Raw genomic sequence first — 15,360 nt, 5'->3', positions numbered from 1 at the left:
AGACAAGGGACCTGCCTTTGGTTTGTCCTGCAGGGACTCTCAGAGGGTGTGAGGGTGTGGAGTGGGCTCCTTCCCTCCAGGATGAGCCCACTCCATGTCCAGGGCTCCCTGCCACCCAGGACAGACTGGCCAGACCCCCGAGTCAGCTCCATACTGGACCTGTCCAGCTGGTGGGGACCCAGCCCACCCGATTCTCCTCCCAAACACAGGCCTTGGCCCCTTCTGCTGGGCCTCCCGGCCTCATGGACAGTGGAGGGGACACAGGAGGCAGAGAAAGTGGCCATGAGATCCGAGGGGCTCGAGCTGACATCGGAGGCAGAATGAAGACCTTTCCTGGTGGAGTGTGGAGCAGAGCCCTGTCCCAGACTGCCTGCACCCCAGAGAGTCGGTGTGGCGCAGTGCTCCTGGCTGCAGACGGCAGCATCCCCCCCCCTCACTGAGCTGGGCTGGGACTTGCCCTGGTCTTCCCTTCCTGTCTCACCTCCCGAGGGCCTGGCCTCGCTTGTGCATTTCCAGGTCCCCATGCTGGCCCGGGCTGCTGCATCCATGCCTGGACAGGGCTACAGTGGCCTCGAGTCTCTGTCTCACCTGCCCCCACCCCATCCTCCCCTCGGCCCAGAGTCACATCACAAGCCTGAACTGTTTTCTGATGGGAATCCTGTGGCCGTCTCGGATTGAATGCCTGGTTCCTCACCAGGCACAGGCCCTGCCCCCCACTTCCCTCGGCTACTTCCTACTGGTCACACCGGCCCCCACACTTCCGCCTCCGGGCTCTGCACCTGCCCTCCCGGCCCCGTTCCCAAAGTCCACAAGGGTCCACCTTCCCTCTTTTTAGTCCTTACCCCCCAGGACTTACATTCACTCCTAACCCTGTGTCTTCTACACCCTGAGCCCCACAGGCCTTGTCTGTGTTGACTTGCCCTTGCTCCCCACACCCGCAGCTGGAGCTCCGTAGGGTTGCAGACCCTGCAAATTCCTGGAGACAGATGTAGCTTTCTCGTCTCTCCTTGGGGGAGTCTGGGCCTTGGTGGATTCCTGGCCTGGAATCCACCCCCAGGTCTGCTGCCCACCACTGGATGGCTCTGGGCAGAGCCCTCACAGCCCCAGGACGCCCCGTCTCCCCTCCTGTGGAACCAGCAACACGTGTCCCCTAGAGGAGCCACTTTAAGTGCCGTCCCTGTCGTTTCGGGTTCTGTTCGGTTGCTTGTTACAGGAATCGGACTGCGGTGGCCCGCACAGACAGGTGGCGCTTTGCCTAAACCGCAGAAGGGCCCAGGCACTTGGGGCGGGGGCGAGTGGCTCGGCATCTGGTCAGGGACTCGGTGCTCGCCTGCTGTCCTCGGTGCGTGTGTCTGTCCAGGTGCAAGGTGTGCCGGTCCACTTTCAGGCCTCACCCACACTCCAAGGCGGAGGAGAAGGGGCAAAGGTCCTTGAAAGAACTTTCCAGAAGTCCTACCTGCAGACTTGCAGTTCTGAGCGATTGGCTGGGCCCTGGGTACCAGGAGCGGTGAGGAAGCAGGGCAGGCACTCAGACGGGATCAGGCATGCGCAGAAGGGCGGCTGGTGGGCTGGGCACTGGGTGGGCAGCCAGCAGCGCAGCCCCAGTGCCTGGGACCCAGAGGCAGTGACCTGGGACCCCTTCGGGGGATGCCCTGGCCTCTGAAGCACCTTGTCTGTGGCTGGAGCCACTGGCCTGGGTGATGGTCTCGCCAGAGGACACTTACTCTTCAGGGAACTTTTCCCAACGCATTTTATTTTTGTAAATGATTTATTTATTTTTTTAGAGAGGGAAAGAGAGGGAGAAAGAGAGAAACATCAGTGTGTGGTTGCCTCTCACAGGGCCCCCACTGGAGACCCGGCCCACAACCCAGGCATGAGCCCCAACTGGGAATTGAACCAGCGACCCTTTGGTTCACAGTCTGCTTTCAATCGACTGAGCTACGCCAGCCAGGGCTTCCAAAGCATTTTAAAACAGACGTCCGTCCACACTCTGTTAGAGCCTCACAGTGCTCCTGATGGAGGCAGAGAGTCCTCGTCTGTCCATGTTCACAGCTGAGGGCGTCAAGGCAAAGAGCATTCAATAGAAACACAGAAATCTGCTGGCCTGGCTAGCTTGGCTCAGTGGATTGAGTGTCAAACTGTAAATGGAAGGGTCACTGGTTCAATTCCCAATCGGGGCACAGGCCTGGGTTGTGGGCCAGGTCCCCAGTTGGGTGCACTCAAGCCCTGGCTGGTGTGGCTCTGTGTACTGAGTGCCAGCCTGCAAACCCAGTTGGGTGAACTCAAGAGACAACCACACATGGATGTTTCTCTTCCTCTCTTTCTCTTTCCCTTCCCCTGTCTGAAAATAAATAAGTAAATTTTTTTTTTAAAAAAAGGAAAAAGAAATCTGTGTGTCACACACCCCTAGCTCCATAGCGGAGACCACTTGTGCCAACAGTGCCCGCTCCCATGGAGGTCACATTTCAGAGTCATTTCAAAGTCACTGGAAGGGCCGACTGGGCTGAAGTTGGTGCCCTGGCTCTGATCCCAGGGCTCTCTCTAGATATGTTCTGTCCTTCCCAGCCCATGGTCCCCTCCAAGACTCGCTTAGTGTCCCCGGGCAGCTACTGCTATGGAGTGGGCCCAGGCGCTCTCTGTGGGCCAGAGGGGCCAAGCTTACCAAACTCGAAGACGGGTGAGAGCAGAGGTGGGGGGACAAAGCTGAGGGTGGCAACATGGGGAGCAGCCCTGCAGGGCCGAGACCCCTCAGCTCCCGAGCACAGGGCTGGCCTGCCTCGCAGTGGCCTCGTCTGAACTGGTGGCACCAAGGCCCGCAGGAGCTCCGTTAGCTCAGCCCCAGACTGAGTAACAATGCCGCCACCTCTCTGTGTGTTGATGGAGCCTGTGGAAACACAAAGGACTTGTAAGCCAATCTGAACAGGAAGGAAGCCCTTGTTCACAATAAAATTGTTAACCTGGAACAACGGGGAGCATGGGGTGGGGGCCGGGCAGGATTGGGAATATAAGACAGAAACCTGTACTTGAACAAGAATTAAATAAAAATTATATTTTAAAAAAAACTGGAACAAAAGGATACTATCAGGTGGTCACATTGAATAGAGTCGGAACAGGGGCATTTCCTGGGTGTCCCCTGGGTGGGACCCCTCTCGGCTGCCCGGGGCTGGAACAGGGAGTGGGCTGGTAACCCAGCAGAGCCAGGGTTGCTGTAGCAACCGGCGGCACTTTAAAATACCTCAGCTGTCAGTTATCCCCCCCCGCCGCCCCCCAGTCACTCTGTCACTGCCCCACTGCTGCGTGGGGCTGCCGAGGCTGGGCTGCGAGGGACGCCTGCTTCTAGCTCGCTGGGAGAAGCTTGCTCCGGTGGCTTTTTCGGATCTGGAGGTGGGAGGATTGCCGCAGGGTGTGAACTGCCAGGGAGGTGACAGAGCCTCAGCTCTTGCTTCCAGGCTCCTCCAGCTCTCACTTCCCAAAGCCTGATGTCACAGTTTCTTTTTTGGGAGGCAGAGAAGAGGGGTCTGACTTGTAACGCGCTCGCCCCCCTCCCACTCTGAGGGAGCCTTCTGGCTTGCGTCGTCCACAGCGGCCTCCCCATCCCTGGGACCCTGGGACCCTGGGACCCTGGGGCCCTGGGACCCCTCCTTGGAGAGGGCAGGGGCGTCTCGTCGACTTTGTAGTCAAATAGCACCAAATACTTGGCCCTAAACTTCATGATACTTTATCGTTCGCATGTCTGTCTCCCTCCCAGTCTGAGCTTCTAGGAAAGGACTCGATTTTTTTCAGTCTCTGGAACCCCCAGGCCTCATCCAGGGACTGCCCCAGGGGCGCTGCTGCAGGGGGCACTCCTGCTTTGTGCAGGTGGGTGCCTGTGCAGCAGCTCAGGGCGAGGTCTGGCGCCAGGTGACAAAGGAGCTATGACTCGGGGCAGGGGCAGCGTCTGTCCTCGGAGAGTTCTCCGTGCGGAGGTTCCAGGTCTCGACAGCCCAGAGCATCGCAGCCCCGCACTGCCCCCTGCGGGCCTCCCTCTCTGTCCCGAGAGTCACTGTGGCAGCTGGGTGTGAGCACAGGGGGACCTGCTGCTGTCACTCCTCGGGGTGCGCCTGTGAGTCTCCTCCCACCCTCTGACAGTCACCTGTGGGCTGTTCTTCATCCCTGTTGGGAAGCGGAGAGATGCCAGCACTGAGGGAGAAGATGGACCCATCCAGAGGGGCCTTGGCTCAGCGCTGGGAAGGGCTGGCTTTGCCTCTCTGTTTCCTTTGCTGCTGAGTGACTGGATCTCCTGCTTCTTCCTCCAAGTCCACCCACTGCTGCTTCAGGAGGCAATGAACCCTCGAGCCTCCTGTGCCAGGGGAACGAGGGCATTAGGGCTCCAGGTGAGCCCAGCATGTAACAGGCCCTGACTGGGCCCTGAACCAGCTGCGTGACCTGGAGTGAGTTGATGAGGAGCTCAGTGACTGTGCCTGCCCTGATCTAGGCCCTTCTGGGATGTCCGTACTCACTTTAGACGGGAGGAGATCTTTTGTCTTCCGCCTCACCCTGTCACATCTTTGTCCAGCCCTTTCCAGGAGGAAGCAGAGCTGTGTGTGTGCACCCAGAAGATTAGAAAACGCCCAGTGCAAGAGGAAATCCCTCGAGTACTCAGACCACCGACCTAACTTGTGTGCCCTGTTCTCCATCTTTTTTATCTGCACTCTTTTTTATTTGCTTTTTTCTCTTTTTTATTTACTTATTTTTTTATTGATGAGAGAGGAAGAGAAACATGGATCTGTTGCTCCACTCGTCCGTGCATTCATTGGTTGCTTCTTGTGTGTGCCTTGAGCAAGGATTGAACCCGCAACCTTGGTGCATTGGGACGATGCTCCAACCAGCTTAGCTACCTGGCCAGGGCCATCTGTGGTGTTTTTACTGAAAGCCTCGGACCTGGAAAAACTGGGCTAAAGAATCTCTCACAGAAAGTGAACCCAGCTGACTGACTACCGGCTTCCCTGGGGCACAGAGGATAACCAGGGAGGGCGTTACAAGTCACCAGGGAGGCAGCTTGTCTTTGGGGGCACTTGACAGGGCCGGAGGGCGGGGTGGGGAGTGGGGACAGGGTGTCAGTGTTCTCTCAGGAGCCCCATCCTTTGCCTTCACCAGCTGCCTCTGCTTCATGAGTGTAGGCAGAGGTCTTGAGCCAGCGTTCAGGGTGGCTGTTAGCTGGTGTCCCCTTGTGCCAGGAGCCGACCAGCAGCCGTCCCTTGACACAGTTGGGATGGATGAGATGCACCTGCACAGCAGAGGCAACTGTGGCTGGACTTCCTGTCTGTCTCTCCTTGAATGTCTGTCTTTGCTATTAATAGGTGGTGGGATTTTTGGACACCTGCATTTCAGGTCCAATGATCTGCAGAATTCCAATGAGGTTGTACAGAATGATTTCTTGGCCATAGAACAAAGTCGCCCCTGATGGGGTAGCCCCTGAACGTCTAAAAGTTGATAAAGTAACAGCCCCTCCTCTACCTTGGACAGGAATATGTATTAATAAGAATGCGGTAAAGAAGCAGGGAAGCTGGTTAACTGAGCTTACAAACTAAGCACATAGAAACAACTGCTAAGGAGTTAGAGTCCATAATTCATGAAGAAATATTTTAGACAGAAAGATAGATAGCTAAATTATACACCACAAAGGCCTTATAATAAATTTCCTGTAACCACTGTTCAGTCTAGCGTATCCTTTTGCCCCATGCCAAATTCTAAGAACTTGAATAAATAAGAAGACATTTAAAGCTCTGTATATACAGCTAGTTCTAATCGTCTGATTAATGGCTCTCCTGGTCAAAATAACCTTTGTTTAGCATAACTGAATGTATGGAACTTCCGGTACTTTTCCTAGTTACCTCTGTATTGATTTTTTCTGCTTAACTGGTCATGCCATACACCTGTTCCTCTAATGTTATGTAACAATCTCTATAAAAATAAAGCTGAAATCAACTCTGAGAGTTCGGTCAGACCCACAGAGGCTGGCTGTTCTCCGGCATCCAATGGGGTGTCTGACTCTTCATTCGTTGCCTGTGCCGTCCATCCTTTGGGGACCCTGAGACTTGCTGAGGCTGGACCCCAGCACCCTCAGGGGACCAAGGAGACTGCCTGTAATCCTCCCCTGCTTCCTGGCCTGGGCCAGCTCAGCCCTAACCCCTGCCTACACTCTAGTGCAAGTTGTGCCCGCCCCATACCGGGGTGCTGTCCAGGCGGCTTAGCCAGTCGGCAAACGTGCAGACCCAAGCCTGAGGTGCAGGGAGAGGGGCAGGCGAGACTCCGGCTTCGCTTTGATGGGGTTCAGGTGCTTCTGCTGCACACGAGCATCTCTTTATTTGGGGGCGGGATCACACCTGCTCTGGCCATTTCTTCTGCCCTAAACCCTGAAAGGCATAACTCCACCTTCTGCCTTCTAGCCCCATGTGGACCAGTTCCAGGGGTGAGTCAGAAGGAGCCCAGAGGGCCTTGGCTGGGGTAGCTCAGTGTATTGAGCATAGGCCTGTGAAGCAAAGAGTCCCCGGTTTGATTCCCAGTCAGGGCAGGTGCCTGGGTTGCAGGCCAGGTCCCCAGTAGGAGGCATGCGAGAGGCAACCACACATTAATGTTTCTCACCCTTTCTCCTTCTCGTCCCCTCTCCCTAAAAAAAAAAAGAAGGAGCCCAGAGCCTACAGGTAGGGGGCTGCCCTGTCCTCATTTAACCTTCCCTCTGCTCCCACACAGTTACACTGCAGAGGACCAGTCGGTGGTCGGGAGTGGACCTTCGCATGAGAGGCTCCGGAATCCCGGCTCAGCGTGGGGGGCGGGGCTGTAAAAACTCATGCGCCGGCCACCTCTCCTGGTCCTGTCGGTCAGAAAGGCCCGCCTCCTCCCTTAGCTTTTAAATGCGATGAAGGGGTGTCCAACCTTTCGGCGTCTCCGGGCCACACTAGAAGAAAAAGAGTTGTTTTGGGCCACATATTAAATACATTGTGACATATAATCACAAGAAAATCTCATCATGTTTTAAGTAAAGTTATGATTTTTTGTTGGGCCGCACTCACAGCCATTCTGGGCTGCAGGTTGGACACCTGGCGAGAGAGGCAGGCCCGCCGGAAGGTGAGGGCGCTGGACCGCGGAGAGGTCCAAGCTGCCCCCGTGCCGGCAGCAGGGACTGTGCAGAGCCGGGCGAAGGCCTGAGCCTGGCTGCCCCTCAGCCCCGCGCTGGGAGGCTGTGGTCACGAACCACTAACGCTCCGGGGTTTCTGCGGGGGGACCGCGCGGCCACGTCTCTAGGAACCTCGTGCTCCCTTTATGCCTCCCCAGCGCTGAGCCCCCGCCTCTGCCCCTCCTCGGTGGGACAGCCACCTCCCCTTCCTCGCGCCCCGACACCTCCCGTCCCCCCTTTCTCCGGCTGATCCAGCCAGCCGTGCTTTCCCCGCCTCTGCGCGCTCCTCCTCCCCTTCCCCGCGATCCAGTCCTGGTTTCTCCGCAGCCGGCGGCCCTTCCTCCCGCCCGGGCGCCCCCGCCCCGCAGCGCCGCCCCAGCTCCCCGCCACCCGGGGCTTGGCTCGCCCAGTCCGGCGCTCCAGTCCGGATCTCGCTGCTGCCCGACCCGGGTCCGGCTCCCGCCGCTGGGGAGGAGGCGGCGGCTGGCCCGGCTTCCCTCGGCCGCCCCGCCAGCCCGGGGGTGGCGGGCAGGGAGCCGCGGGCGGCCCCGGAGGACAATGCACCCGGCGCTCGGCCACCCCCGCTCGGTCTCGACTTCGTCCGGCTCCTGCCAGCCTCGCCCAGCAGCGGCCCGGGCGCAGCCCCTGTGCCTCCGGGGGGGCGCCCCCCGTGCCGAGAGCGGCTCGGGCGACAGCAGCACCAGCGCCAGCCGGGGCGGGGGCGGCGGCTCCCCCGCCAGCAGCAGCAGCAGCAGCAGCTCCGGAGCAGAGCGTGAGGACGACGACGACAGCGTCAGTGTCAGCAAGCCGCTGGTGCCCGCCGCCGCCGCCGGGATCCCCGGGCCCCTGGCCGCGGGGGGCGCCCCGAACGCGGACCCCGCGCGCGCCGCCTTCTCCGCCGCCACCCCCTCGTCCACGCCCACCTCCTCCAGCAGCATGACGGCCGCGGACTTCGGCGGGGGCGCTGCGGCCGGGGGCGTCGGGGCTGCGGGCGGCACGGGGACAGGCAGCGGCGCCTCCTGCTGCTCGCGCTGCTGCTGCTGCTGCTGCTGCGGCCGCCCGGCCCCACCGACCCGCAGAGGTCGGCGCCCAGGCTGCGGCCGGAGCGCGGGGTGCGGCTGGGGCTACCAGGCGCTGTCCGTGGTGCTGCTGCTGGCGCAGGGAGGGCTGCTGGACCTGTACCTCATCGCCGTCACCGACCTGTACTGGTGCTCCTGGATCGCCACCGACCTGGTCGTAGTGGTGGGCTGGGCCATCTTCTTCGCCAAGAACAGCCGGGGCCGTCGGGGCGGCCCGCACGGCCACCCCCCGCACCACCACCACGCCGCCTCCGCCGGGGCCAAGTCCCGCGGGTCCCGCGGGGGCGCTGGAGGCCCCGGGGGCGGCCCGGGGACGGCCGCGGCAGTGGGCGAGTTCGCCTTCGCCTACCTGGCCTGGCTCATCTACTCCATCGCCTTCACGCCCAAGGTGGTGCTCATCCTGGGCACGTCCATCCTCGACCTCATCGAGCTGCGCGCGCCTTTCGGCACCACGGGCTTCCGCCTCACCATGGCGCTGTCGGTGCCTCTGCTCTACAGCCTGGTGCGGGCCATCAGCGAGGCGGGCGGCCCGCCGGGCTCCACCGGCCCCCTGGTCCTGCAGCCCCAGCAGCACCGCGCCGCCGGCTGCTTCCTGGGCACGTGCCTGGACCTGCTAGACAGCTTCACCCTGGTGGAGCTGATGCTGGAGGGCCGCGTGCCGCTGCCCGCGCACCTGCGCTACCTGCTCATCGCCGTCTACTTCCTCACCCTGTCCTCGCCCGTGCTCTGGCTCTACGAGCTCAACGTCGCCTGGGGCCAGGCCCCGGGGCCGCGCGGCTGCGGCCGACTCCTGCGCCTGCTGGGCGGCTGCCTGGTGGATGTGCCCCTGCTGGCGCTGCGCTGCCTACTGGTGGTGAGCTACCACCAGCCCCTCTCCATTTTCATGCTCAAGAACCTCTTCTTCCTTGGATGCCGTGGCCTGGAGGCCCTAGAGGGCTGTTGGGACCCGGGGAGCCGGCCTTCCCCTAGTCGGGCCCGAGGGGGCTTTGGCGCTCCGCCCTCGGCCCCGCCGCCCCCAACGCAGCCTCAGGGAGGCTCCCAGCTGAGTCACTGTGTCTCGGAGAACGAAGGGGGCGCCCATGGCTATGTCAACACCCTCGCTGTGGCCTCCCAGAGTTGAGCGAAATAAGGGGGCCCTTGCTTTTCTGTTGAGAGACGTCTCCTCGCTTGTCCTCTGACCTTCTCTCACTCAGATGATACGAGGCTCTGTTTGGAAGAGGTCACCCTTGTAGGGCGATGGGCGGGTGTGTCCTTCTGTGCTCCTTGGGTCAAGATGGCGTGGAGGAAGACCAGCTGCTAATAGTGAGGGAGGAGGTCCACGCTCTCTATTCTCCCTTCTCCATGCCTGACCCTGACCCCAGCCTCCAAGGGTCTGGGTGCCTCTGCTTCTTGCATTCCTGCCTCCACCCTCATTCCCACCCACTGTGTGGGGGAGAGGGGCATGGAGGAAAGGAGGTGCCCAGGCACAGGGTGGTGGGCCTTGGGCCTTGCCTCTCACTTGGAAGTGCCAGCTTCTTTCAGGCTGTGGTTAGCAACCATTGTGCCATGCCTTGAAATGGATTCAGAAGCCACTGTCCCCCGATGTCTCCGTTGGATTTCTCCCAAGTGGTAGACGAAAAGTCTACGTTGCTATGTCTGCGTCGTGTGGTTTTCTGGTGTCCACCCTGTGGCCCCTCACAATCAGCAGGAAATCTGGGGAGGCCCTGCCATCCCCGCCACACACACCACCACCTCCTGTTCCTACCCGGATTTGTGGCCATGCATTCCTGGGAGGTGCCCTTGGCTCTTCTTCAAGAGAGAAGCTTCCCCAGGATCTCCTTCGTCTGAGTCCTCTCTTCTCAGCGGGAGGGGAGGGTTCTTGCCCTAAGGACCAAGCCACACCCTTTCGTGGGTGGCAGACATTTCTACCTCCATACTTTTGACATCTGTCGCATCCTGCACTGATGCCACTTGCAAAAAATAGAGGCAAACTACCCGGAAGTTGCTTTCCACGTGGCCCCTGGATCCAACTGGGGTTTGCTGTCAAGGTCATTACAGGGTCTGTGGGGCACCAGCCACTGGCTCGCCCTCTTCCCTCCCTCCTCCCCCTCTGCACCCAGACCTCTCCCCCTTCCTGAGGGGTGTTGCTGGCTGGGTCAGAGCTTGGCCCAGAACAGCAGCTTTGGTGGGATTCCTAGATGGATGTGAAATGGGAGGCTTTTGTGAAGGGGGTGGGGGCGACAGTGGGGGTGTCAAGCCGGCACTGCCCAGCCTGCCTCCCTGGGGCTCCTCTCGCTGAGGCTGATGTGAAGGGACACCCAGGGGCTCCCACGGACCCCCTTGGACTCTTGCAGGCAGGATAAGTGTTTTCAGGGGAGGTGAGCAGGCAGCTGGGAGCAGGACCAGGAAACTCTCTCCTCCACCCTGTAATAGGATGGGGGAGGGGGAAGTTGTGAGGTTTTGTTTCCCCAGCCTCGTTCTTACGCTTGGGGAGCTCTGTGCTGTGACACACACTGGACCAAGGGCCAGAAAAGTCATGGATTTTAGTTTCGATTGTTGCTCAATTTTGCTTTCTGAGCCTCAGTCTTTTGCTTGGGTCTCTCTCCCCCAACTTTTGGGGGGCTTGTTGACAAAAAACATCCATGTAAACAGAGCCACAAGAGGGGATGGAGGCTTAACCAGCGCTCTCCCGGGCCCCCCTGCTCTCCCCCGTGGGGAACCACAAGGAAAATGTTTGCACTCCATGCACCACTCTCTGGGCTTCCAGCCACTCACGCCACCAGGCCCCACGTAGGCCAGCTGCATCTTGCAGGTGATGGGGGTGTTTCCTGCCTTCTCTCCTTCCTGCCTGGCCTCCTCTTCTTTCCCTCGGAATCCCACGTGCTTCGAGTTTGGGGGCCCAGCCCCTGGGGGGGTGCTCCTAGCTGCTCTGTCCGTTTCCAGATCCTCCTTCCAGCTCTGCTGTCTCTCTGCTGCCTGGTGTCCGTGACAGGGAAGGACTTGGCGTCCGAGCCCCAGCCAGTTCCCAGCTGGCTCCTGCCCTGCCCCCTTGTGCTGTTTGGACGGTGGCCTCACATACGGGTGCTGCTGGGCTTCCTGGGGAGAGGCTGTGATAGGGTCCCGGGAGCAGCCCCTTCCCTGGGTATGCAGGGAAACCATGGCAACCGGGGAGATTTGTCTGCCAAACGTTTGGTGCGGCCGCCTCAAGTTCAGGGGGTCAGGCCCTCTCTTCTGCTGTGTTTTCCTTGAGTCCTTTTACTTACTTCTCTTGCCTGAGTCACAGGACGAAATGACCCCTACAGCTTCGCTTTTCTTGCCTTCTAGGGGCACCCGTAGTGTGGGGGTCAAACTGGAGGTCTCCCCGTGGGTCAGGAAGCAGGGGCTCACTGTCTCCTGAGGCTGCCGCCAGCACAGCTCACAGACAGGAACCCGCTTCAGAGCCCAGGCTGCCTGCCTCTCGCACGTGAGCACGTGGGCATGTCCTGCTCCGGGCTGCCGACTCGTACCTGCTTCAGGAAGGTGCCGGACCAGACCCCTCTGAGGCCGCCCCAACAGGATACATCCTGACTGTCATTTCCTGAGTTTGGGGGAAGAGCTGGCTGGCAGTCTGAGCCTGAAAGGGGGAAGTGGCACCTGGCTAGCATTTATCACGTTTTTCTCCCTTTCTCTTTTTAAAAATAAAACCAGCTTCTGTTCTGAAAATAAAAAACTTGAGACTTGTGACAAGCTTCCTGTGTGGTCTGTTTTAAGATCTTTCCTGTCCTGGTTCCCTTACTAAATTCTTAAATGTCACTGTGACATTTGTCACAATTTTATTATATATTTGTGTTAACATGATGAGCATACCTCGGCTACTTCCTTTTAGGCAGCAGCCTGCTACTCGGGGAGGCTGTGTGGCTATGGTTGTGACCTGGGCGGAGGGGGGGGGGATCTAGCCAGGCTTTCTGTAGGCAGACTGATCGAAGATGCAGCTGGAGATGCCCCCGCCACCTGGAACTTTCTCTCCCATTTCTCTCTAAAAATAACTTACCAAAGGGGGAAGACTGAGAACTAATTTTTTAAACAATTTCATTTATTTATTTTTAGAGAGGGGAAGGGAGGAAGAGAGGGAGAGAAATGTCACTGTGTGGTTGCCTCTTGTGCGCCCCCTACTGGGGACCTGGCCGGCAACCCAGGCACCTACCCCAACTGGAAATGGAATCTGCAACTCTGTGATTCACAGTCTGGTGCTCAGTCAATCCACTGAGCCACATCAGCCAGGGCTGAGAACTAATTTTTAAATACTCTGAACTGCTCTATTGCTCTTGCCCCTTCAGAAGCATGAATTCTTATGTGTGAATGAGAAGTGCAAGGTCATGGGGTTTTTGTTTTGTTTTATTGTTATTTTAACTCAAAGGGAACTGTGGAGTCTAAGATAGAACATTGAGTGTGAACAAAAGTAAAATTTGGTGTATGTATATATGTTTTTCTGTAGCACAGAGACAGCCAGCACTATTTGACCCGCTCTGCGTCCTTGCCCTGAGAGGCTTCTGGCCATCCCAAAGTCAGTAGGTCAGCCCTGGTCGCAGGCTACCTTTGCCTCCGCCCTCAGGGGCTTTGGGCCCTCCCCTGACCTCCTGGGGTGTTTTCCTCCCTTGTGAAACAGGAGCAGTGCTGCCCACCTGCCCAGGCTGTGCTGAGAGTGACACGAGGCGACACAAGCCAACACAGTCCTCTTCCTCAAGACATTTATCATCGTAACAAGGGAACAAAATTTGCACGGGAAATAATTACAGAACTGCTTAAGACCGTGCTTTTGTGTCTTCCTCGATCTACGTGTTAAGAGTGAGATGGTTGATTTGACTAAGCATTTCACAAACACCTATACATTTCTCATAGTTAAGCAAGCTAGCTAGCTTGCACTGACCTTGGCCAGCTGGAGTGTCTAGGAAGGGGCCTTGTGAAAGGTGAAGAAGTTTAGGTGTGACCCAGGAGCGTACGGGCCATGCCGGGACCACCTGCGGGCCTAGCCGGAGGGACAGGGGCGAAGCCTGCAGCTCTGGCCCTCGGGGCCATCAAGGAATTACATCCTGGCCCTTGGTGCACCCTGGTTCATGCTGTCCTCACAGCCACCTCAAAGTAGCTTCAGGTTCACTGTCTTGAGGTCTGGAAAGATGGAAACGTTTGCTGAAGGCTGCACTGTGGCCGGGGGTGGGGGTGGGGGGGGCGGAAAATCCAGACCGGACCCAGGTGTGTCTGCTTCCAAAATCTGGGCCCCCGGCAGCCTTCCCACGTCTGCTGCTAACAGGTTCAGTTCAGCCTTCACTGAAGTGGAGAGTGTCTGGCTAAAGAGCAGGGGCTGGCTTTCACGATCCCTGTGTGCGCCGCAGAAGGGGACTGGGCAAAAGCCAACAGTGAGACGTCACATCTGTGCCCCAGCAGAAGGGGTGACGGCCAGTGGAGACTCCCCTTCTCCTTCCTGTTCCCTCCTGTCCTCTCCGGGCACTGCTGGGTCTCCTATCTCTCTGTTGGGAAAGGAAGGATCCAGTAGACTAACCCATACTGAAGTGTTAACACCCTAACCCTAAGGGGCTACTTCTCCCCGGACAGGCATCTAGGTACCAAGTGGGGAGAAGGCATATTGGACACCACGTCTCGAACCGTTAAGATCCTGAGAGAGGGGGCTCTGAGTGCCTCCAACAAAGTGCCCACCTGCCTGAGCCGACCCTGATGGAGGGGACAGGAGAGCGGGCCTGGTGCCAAGGTCTGGGTGGGGCAGCAGGGTCTGAAGAGCTAGGGAGAAGCCAAAGAATGGAGAGGGGCCTGGAAGCCATTTGGGAGCAAGGTGGGAGGCCCTGAGTGGGAGGCACTGAGTGGGAGGCAATGGGGAACTCCACCTTCACAGCCTGTCCCCATAGGCCGGGGCAGTTGCTTTATTTTTTATTCTCCCATAACCTATAATCTGTAGAATTCATGTCGCTTCAATTTTCCCAAAATGAGCACATTCACTCAGACAACACATGTATTGAGCTCTCAATTCACACCAAGTGTCGGATCACACGTTCCTTGTATCATTGATGAGGAAAGCGGAGACAGCAGGAAAGGAGGCAGGGTAAACATCTCGGGCTTCATAAGCGCTCTGACCCAGACTCAGATCCGAGCGCTCCTCCGTGCGGAGGCGGGAGACCAAGGCAGCCCTTGGTCTCTTACAAAGGCAGCCGTGGGTGGGGCTGGGGCAGGAGGAGCGAGACACCTGGGCCCACTTCCGTCTGTAGCTTGTGGACAGTTTCCTGGGTGCTTCCAGGTGTGCTTCACCCACTCCTCACCTGGACCCAGTGAGGCAGGAATTAATTACTGCTGTGCCCATTTTACAGACAAGCAAGGCGAGACCTGTGAACCCTGAGCAAGAGGACACCTAAGACGGTCTCCTGGTAGGTAGCTAACTGGGCTTATGTTGAAGAAAGAAAACAAAAACAAAAAAGCAAAAACAAATCCCCCCAGGAGCCTAGCAACCATTTCTGCACAGGGGCCTCACGAGCAAAATCGCGCTGGGGAGAAGCTCGTCCTGGATTCCTGCCGTCTGAGAAGCCCTCGCAGAGGAGCTCCCGGAGTTCTATTCCAGCCAATGGGAGTGAGGCTCTCCCGTCCAACCAGTCAGGGAGTGTCCACTCTGACCAATCAGGACACTGCCTTTTTGGACCAATCAGGCTTCAAGGATTGGAGTCCGCGGAGGCTGTGCGCGCGGTCTGAGCCGAGACACCGAGGCCGACCGGAGGAGCGGAGCGGTCTCGGGGGAGTCAGGTCGCCGGCTAGAGCAGCGCTGCCCTGAACGAAGTTTCCTTTTCCCACTGCAAGCCGGGGGTTTCTGTGGGCGTGGAGCTGGGGCTGCCCGCGCGCAGCCTCTTTCAAGAGGACTCCGCGACACAGCTGACGTGACCGCGCGGGCTGGGCCGCGGCTCTGCGTGTTCCTCCACGTTCAAGGCCACTCGCTGCCCCGCAGAGCCTGGGGCAGGCTGCGGGCGCCGCGCCGCGGCGGGTGGTCTCCGGAGGCGGTGGCTCGGCCCTCCCTTGTGGGGGCGGGGAGGAGCAGGCGCCCACCCTCGGCTCTGCTTAATCTTCCAAGACCGGCAGGGAGTCGGTCGAGGCCGGCACAGCCCGGGTTCGGAG

General features: G+C 58.9%; 1 protein-coding gene across 1 annotated transcript; it reads left to right on the top strand.

The window, feature by feature from the left end:
- Nucleotides 1–7,536: 7,536 nt before the first annotated feature.
- On the top strand, nt 7,537–10,609 carry TMEM121B (transmembrane protein 121B). The gene has a single exon (XM_037058059.1). It carries the CDS (start codon nt 7,715–7,717, stop codon nt 9,353–9,355), a length of 1,641 nt encoding a protein of 546 aa, XP_036913954.1. The 5' UTR covers nt 7,537–7,714; the 3' UTR covers nt 9,356–10,609.
- Nucleotides 10,610–15,360: the final 4,751 nt, after the last annotated feature.

This window comes from Sturnira hondurensis, unplaced genomic scaffold (assembly GCF_014824575.4).
Source record: "Sturnira hondurensis isolate 20B ecotype Veracruz unplaced genomic scaffold, ASM1482457v3 Scaffold0009812, whole genome shotgun sequence".
Classification (NCBI taxonomy): domain Eukaryota; kingdom Metazoa; phylum Chordata; class Mammalia; order Chiroptera; family Phyllostomidae; genus Sturnira; species Sturnira hondurensis.
The sequence above is the reverse complement of the archived record's forward strand: the minus strand, read 5'-3'. Positions and strand labels throughout refer to the sequence as shown.

What these genes read in the sequence shown, in the direction of transcription:
- TMEM121B (XM_037058059.1), top strand. Translation starts at nt 7,715, where the DNA reads ATGCACCCGGCGCTCGGCCACCCCCGCTCGGTCTCGACTTCGTCCGGC.